The following is a 7,251-nucleotide window of genomic DNA, read 5'->3' as shown; positions in this document are numbered from 1 at the left end:
GTGCCCGTTGAAATGATTCGTTTCTGTTCACTGTGTGTTTACCAAGCAACGAGATCACTGTTAACACATTTGTCCGCTCTACTGTCTCTGGAACAAGACGGAACTTGGCCCCAGTCATGGTTGATGCCATCGCAGTACAATACCTTATTCCCTTCATGTTGAATTAAACCTGTAACGCACAAGTGTAATATCTGCTCTTAATTCCGGTTTAAATATTAAATTATTTCATGTCCATATTTTGTATCTATTCTTCGAATCCATCCAATCTAGGCTCCCAATTGTCGTTGGACTCAAGCCGCCCGTCTTTACTTACCCATTTTCGATTCAGGATATCTTACTTTTGACAAAACTGTCCTGATTTTCAGGATGAGAGGACTGAAAATTATCCCCTTGATAGTGCCTGTTCGATAGAAACATAGAAACATAGAAAATAGGTGCAGGAGTAGGCTATTCGGCCCTTCGAGCCTGTACAGCCATTCAGTGTTATCATGGCTGATCATCCAACTCAGAACCCTGTACCTGCCTTCTCTCCATACCCCCGATCCCTTTAGCCACAAGGGCCATATCTAACTCCCTCTTAAATATAGCCAATGAACTGGCCTCAACTGTTTCCTGTGGCAGAGAGTTCCACAGATTCACCGCTCTCTGTGTGAAGAAGTTTTTCCTAATCTCGGTCCTAACAGGCTTCCCCTTTATCCTCATCTTCCCATCTTCTTGGGACAGTTGTTCCATTCTGAGGTCTCCCAAGTCAGGTCTGCCATGTACATCAATTGTTATGTGCCGATGGTGATAACATTCCTGTTTCTGCCCCACCGATTTCAGCTGGTTGATATGCTATCACCCACTTTTATCCGGAGAAGTCACTGACGGACTTGCTTTGTCGGAGGGAGCTTCTCTCTGAATTTGACTGTGGTAGTCTGTGATGAAACCGTGACCCTGGTTTTGTGTGTAAGGACGGTGCGTAGGGAGCTGCACTTTGTGTCTGATCACAAAGTTTTGTGATGGGACGGTGCCGAGGGAGGTTCGCTCTGTGTCTGATAACTGGTGAGTTGATTCGGATTGTGTACTAACACTGTGTCTGACCCGAGATTTTTTTTTTTTTTTTTGATTGGACGGTGTGTAGGGGATTCGCTGTGTCTGACCCTGGTAATGTGTGATGGGACGGTACGGAGGGAGCTTCAGTCCGTATCTGACGCTGGGAGTGTGCGACGTGATAGTGATTCACCACGTGTTTAATGTCGGTGTTCCACTCGCATTCCTCCCTCTTCGGGACTTCAGTGGACTAGCGCCAGATATTTTATCGGTGCTTCTAATCTCTTCATTCGATTTTGTCTGCATGGACGAGGCGTTACAGCGGTCTATACAGTTCATCATGACAAATGTAAATTAAACAGTGCGTGGCATTCGGGAATTAGTAAACTGCTCACCGTTTTATTTACAAAACTATAAAAGTTTATTTGCACAACAAATACACAAGGTACAACCACTCATATTTTACAATACTGTGAGTACACTCAGTTTAAAAAAAAAATGGCTACTAGCGTCTATTAAACAGTCGATTCCCTGTGGGGCCCAGCGCTCCCGGAAATCCCCCAATGTACCTATTGCGACGCATGCTCCCTCTCCGAGGACAGCTGGGCACGAACGCATCCTCGGAAGGGGGACAACCATTCGGACGGGCACAGCCCTCCACGTACCGCCGTCTGGATCCGTGAATAACCATTTTGGCCCGGCCCAGGAACAATCCTACCAGGAGATCCTCCTTGCGACCCGCCCTGTTCTGTATTGGGTGCCCGTATATGAGAAGCGCGGGGCTGAAATGCAGCCCGAACCTGAGCAGCAGCCTCGTCAGATACTTAGACAGGGGCTGCAACCTCTACCACAGTCACACACAATTAACTGACCGCAGACAACGAGTGACAGGTTGAATAATCAGTCCCGTTTCTCAGCGACACTCTGCATCGTAGAGCCTATGTTTATAAAATCACATCTCAGGGTAGTGTCCGAGATCGCTGCAGACCAGTGTCACTGCCGAGGGATTTGTCAATTTAACATCATTATATCGGCCAGACTGCCGAATGCACCGTCCTCAACTCAAAGTGAACAAAAGCATCCTCTCCCGGGATAACCCCACCCTGGGAACTGAGCCCCACCCACGGAGTCTTCCTGTCTGTGTAATTTCCCGGGGTCACACTTGGCGGAGCTCTCAACACGGACGAACGCTGGAAGGCAGCGACACTTGACGTAAGGCGGAATACGTCACTGCGGGGCCAACTCTGACGACACAGAGGGCTCGCCCAGGACCAGGGTCCATTAGATCCGTTGGAAATTAAAGAGGAGGGCGCGCATTGAAGGAGGGAAGGAAATTGGTCAAAATACCCCTATCCCGCGGGCGGGGATGTTCACACATGCAGACGTTCACAGCTCCACTTTCAGTCCGGGTCGGAGTTCCGTCAGAGACTCCAGTTCCATTTTCCCTGTCTCACTAAACTGATTCCCCGCTAGGCTGAAACAGATGGAGGAAAAAACTGAAATAAATGGATTACACTATAGTGTCGTAACAGGGAACTAGGGTTAATTTTCAACAACACACACAGATAAATATCACCAGAAAACCCGTGAGTCCGCTGATATTTTATCACATTGAACATTAACACAAACACTCACCGGATCCATTCCAGATGCGGGAGGTTCAGTACGAGGCGACGGAGAGCGGGGACAAATAGGTCTGTGAGCGAGTTTGATGCCAAGCTCAGCACCTCCATTGATCGTTTTGTACTGAGATCGGACGCGAGATCCTCGGCACCAGAATCTGTGAGCCCGACACTGTAGAGCCTGGAGATGAACGAGAGAAAGAGTAAGAGTAAAGGACGCAGAGAGACAGGAGACGGTACAAATCCCCAGAGTTTATCAGTAATACAATTACTGATCACATTAATATTTGGTCTCAGACACCCAATGACTGTAAACACAATCTCTCAGTCTGGTACTTACCACAGTTTCTGTATTTCACACTCCGGGTTCCTCAGAGCCACGGACACCGGTTTCACTCCAGAATCTCCCAGTTCATTACCACTCAGGTTCAGCTCCACCAGTGATTGGTTTGTACTGAGAGCGGAGGCGAGATGTTCGGCACCAGAATCTGTGAGACCAACGTAGTCCAGCCTGGAGATGTGAGAGAGTGGGGCGAAGGATATAGAAACAGGAGATAAAAATCCCCAGTGTTTATCAGTAGCACAATTAATGATCACATTATTGTTCAGTGTCAGACACCCAGTGACTGTAAAGACAATCTCCCACAGCCTGGTACTTACCACAGTGTCAGTACTTTACACTCCTGGTTTCTGAGAGCCGCAGCCACCACTTGCACTCCTGAATCTCCCAGTTTATTATCCCCAAGTCTAAACGCAAACAGACAAATTGATGAACAATGCGATTCAAATCGTGGGTCTCATGAAATTTCTTTCACTCGGATATTTCAGGAAACATTAAACCCTTCAGTAAATCACTGGTCGGAGTTCCCATCACTATCAAGGTCCCTCACTGCCCTGCTCCAGAGTATTCACCGAACGTCAGTAATGTAGTCCATAGGTGTGACACAGAAAAATCACCAAATTCTGTCTCATTCCACGATGGTTAGAAAAGTGTTGGTGACTTGAGAGGGTCAGAAGGGCGGGAGAAAGTTCGGCAGGAAGGAGAAAATGTCGATTGAAATGGTGGAAGGGATCCTCAAAGCGGGGAGTGGGATGAGGAAGAGAGATCCAACAGGAGACAGGGGGATGGGGAAGAGAGATCAGACAAGAGGAAAGGGGATGTGGAAGGGAGATCCCACAGTACGAAGGTGTATGTGGAAGGGAGGTCCCAAAGGATGTAGGGGAATGGAAAGAGATTCCATAGGAGGAAGTAGAATAAGGTGAAGCGATGCAATCAGGAGGAAGAGAGATCCATGATGAGGATAGCCAATGGAAAAGGTGAACCCACAAGACCAGGAGGCAGAAATAGATTGCACGGACGGGTGTGTCTAATTAGAGGCCCACAAACCGGAGAAAAGAGATGCGCCCATGAGGTGTGGGTATCTGGTAGTGAGCACAGTCACACAGGTGGACTGATGGAAATCGCAAGGCACAGCGAAGGGAAGGGAGAGGGAATCTCACAGAAGAAATGCTCTCCCACTGACTCGGACAGTCTGCTGACGGTCTCTTGTCCCTCACCGGTAAGGGGGTGTGAATCTCTGACCCACCTGCTGCAGTCAGTGTCGGTCTGGGTGTCAGAGACAGTGAGAAGGAACATTGTCAATGGACGTGCCACTGGCAGCGAGAATCACGACCATTCCTGTGATTCACTGCTATTAAACCAGTGGCCATTGTTCACTGATCTGATGACGTCTCCAACGTCCCTTTACAAGGAATCCCAGAACCCTCTCGTCCTTGAGGAATACCGACCAATCTCCTGAGCATTTTTCACAATTCTTCACAATCTGATTTACCAGAGTTTTACACAAATTCCCTTACATTGAAACAAGACAATGGAACAGTTTCGCTGTTCAGAGTAAAAGTTAAAAAAAACAACAAAAAAAAAATACCTCAAATCTTGGCACTTGTGTAGCCCGGGTCCCAGCCGCTGGATTCCTTCACACTGAATATGGCAGTACTCCAGTTTGAGCTGTTTTATTGTATCACAGAGTCCGATAGCATGAGACAGGACCGCGCAGTCAATCGGGGTCAACGTCATCCCGCGGAATGAAAGTGTCTCCACAGATCCCAGTGCAGTCCGAGCCAGTCCACGATTCTGAGACTCAAACAGGTAGTGCAATGTGTTCAGGAGGCTCTTTTTACCAATTTCAGTCTCTGTGTTTCTAATCTGACGTTCAATCTCCTCCTTCACCCAGTCAATCACCCGGCAGGTTCTTTCATTAGCAAATGGACCCAGAAACTCCTCCAGGCCCCGAGCTGTCATTGGGGAGGAGAGACCAGCAACAAAACGGAGAAATACTTCAAATCGCCCATCTGTCGTGTTGTGGGCCTCAGTGAGGAAGTTCCGGATTTTCCTGGGATGTATAGTCAGGAATTGTGCGACTGCAGCTACAAACTCTTGGATGGTGAGGTGTGGGAATGTGTACACCACACACCGGGCAGAATTCTCTCTCTCCAAAAGCTCCATCAGGAACCCGGACAGGAACTGCGAAGGCTGCAGATTGTAGCTGATCAAATCGCCATCTGTAAAGACGATCTTTTTCTGGGACAGCCCTGTGAAGGCCATCTGACCAACCCTGAGTAACACATCACGGAGATTCTCAATATCACGGCCGTGGTTTTTTAAGATGTTGTAAGTATAGTAGGAATATAATTGGGTTATAGTTTTGGGAACTCGCTGGGGGTCCCTGTCTCTTTGTGTGAAGAAGGGGCCCAGTGCCAGAGCGAGGATCCAGCAGTAGGAGGGGTTGTAGCTCATGGTGTACAGGATCTCGTTCTCCTTCACGTGTTTGAAAACAGCTGCTGCCACCGTCTGATCTTCAAAATGCCTATAGAAATAATCCTTCCGTTCCTCACCAACAAATCCCAGGATTTCAGCACAGACACTGATCTCCGCCTTTTCCAATAAATCTAAGGCAGTGGGTCGGGTGGTCACCAGCACTGAACACCCTGAGAGCAGCTTGTGCTGGATTAAACTGTACACTATGTCAGACACTTCACACCACCACTTGGGATCTGGGCACTGGTGCTTTAGTTCTGTGTCTCTCCGACCGTCAGCAAAATCGATTCTGTGCTTGAATTCATCCAAACCATCGAATATAAACAACAATCCCTCTGGGTTCTTCCAGACCTCTCTCAGGAAATTCCCAAAGTAAGGATATTGATCCAGAATCAGTTCCCTCAGGTTTATTCTACAGTTAATGGAGTTTAAATCCCGGAATTTGAAACTGAAGACAAACTGGAATTGTTGGTATATTTTCCCCGTGGCCCAGTCATAAACAAACTTTTGTACCATTGTTGTTTTCCCGATCCCTGGGACTCCGGCCACGACAGCCGAACTTCCCGAAGATGATCGTGTGAAGAACCTTTTCATTCTTTCCCAGGAACTATATGAGTAACTGCTCTGAAACAGATAATCAATGCGGATTTTCTCCAGCTCTCCGCGGAGATGTTTCTCTCTCCACTCCTCGTGGTCTCTGCCTCTTGCTAGCAGCTCATGCTCCACCAGTCTCCGATCTCGAAGAGTAGAAATGACCGTGAGCTCAGCGTATCGATCAACCAGCTGGAAAACCTTCACCTTCTCAGTCATCAGGATCGTGTTCACTCTCAATGTTTCATTTTGTGTCCGCAGAGTCTCCTTGTGTTTCTGCTGAACATCTTCCATGGGAACAGAGAACATTGTCAAAATGTTAAATGGCTCATCTGACAAGGAACTGTATAAATGCATTTCAACATTCAGTGTTTAAGATTACATGAATTAATTCAAGACTCCCTGGATATTAGGACAGAAAGTAACATTTTGTTCACAGGCACCTGAATTTACAGCGATGAATGTCCCAGAAAATGTCCAATCCTCATAATCTGGTACTGATTACTTGTGAAGGTGAGCATTCCCCTGGTATACTATTGCAATCCTGACTGCACTTCCATCAAAACAACATTTCACTATATTTAGAACACTACTTGTATCATTAACAGGCGTTGTTAATATTCATCTGGTGTGGAAATATGGAGAGCAGGACACTGTGCATTTTGGCAAATCTGCACGCTGGGTAGTTACAGGTGTCCACTGCTCTTGCATGAAAATAGGAGGGGAATATGCGTGAAGTTTTGTATCGATAACGCATTGGAATGATAAGAACGAAAATGGGTAGTTTTCAGTTTTAGAGATGGAGGAGCGGTGAAAGACGGTATCTCTGTGAGTGAGAGGGACCACAAGCGTCTGAGTGATTTAAGTCATGTTTCTGGGAGAGGGGGTGCAGTCTTGGCAAATGCTACTGATCAGTCTGGCAGTGCGGGTGTGGGGCGCTGTATTATGGGTCTTATGTCTGTCAGAGTTGACCATGGATGTTGGGTCCCGCTGACTAGATACGCAAGCCAGGACACTACGATATGGAGAGAAAACTGCTGCCCATGTAGCTAGCTCCATCTCTCCATGCATCTGATGAACCCAAAGAAACGGCAGAGACCGATACGGTTTGGAACCAGAAGCGCTGGCGTTGCCAGTCTGCGTTGCTCCAGCTCCAGGCTTTTCCCATTGGGTTGTGACGGGGTCCTG

At 47.5% G+C, this 7,251-nt stretch overlaps 1 protein-coding gene across 1 annotated transcript in view; it reads right to left on the bottom strand.

Moving 5' to 3' along the window:
• Positions 1-1,438: 1,438 nt before the first annotated feature.
• Positions 1,439-7,251, bottom strand: part of LOC140206980 (NACHT, LRR and PYD domains-containing protein 3-like) — a 41,825-nt gene continuing 36,012 nt past the window's right edge. The window contains exons 8-12 of the mRNA XM_072275297.1: positions 4,583-6,350; positions 3,315-3,401; positions 2,995-3,165; positions 2,668-2,835; positions 1,439-2,506 (exon numbers count right to left, since the gene is read on the bottom strand). Of these exons, the coding sequence (XP_072131398.1) occupies positions 2,419-2,506; positions 2,668-2,835; positions 2,995-3,165; positions 3,315-3,401; positions 4,583-6,350 (2,282 nt within the window). The 3' untranslated portion in view covers positions 1,439-2,418. The remainder of the gene's footprint in view (positions 2,507-2,667; positions 2,836-2,994; positions 3,166-3,314; positions 3,402-4,582; positions 6,351-7,251) is intronic.

The sequence above is a fragment of the Mobula birostris genome, chromosome 13 (genome assembly GCF_030028105.1).
Source record: "Mobula birostris isolate sMobBir1 chromosome 13, sMobBir1.hap1, whole genome shotgun sequence".
NCBI classification, from domain to species: domain Eukaryota; kingdom Metazoa; phylum Chordata; class Chondrichthyes; order Myliobatiformes; family Myliobatidae; genus Mobula; species Mobula birostris.
Note: the sequence above shows the minus strand (reverse complement) of the source record. Positions and strands in the feature narration are given on the sequence as shown.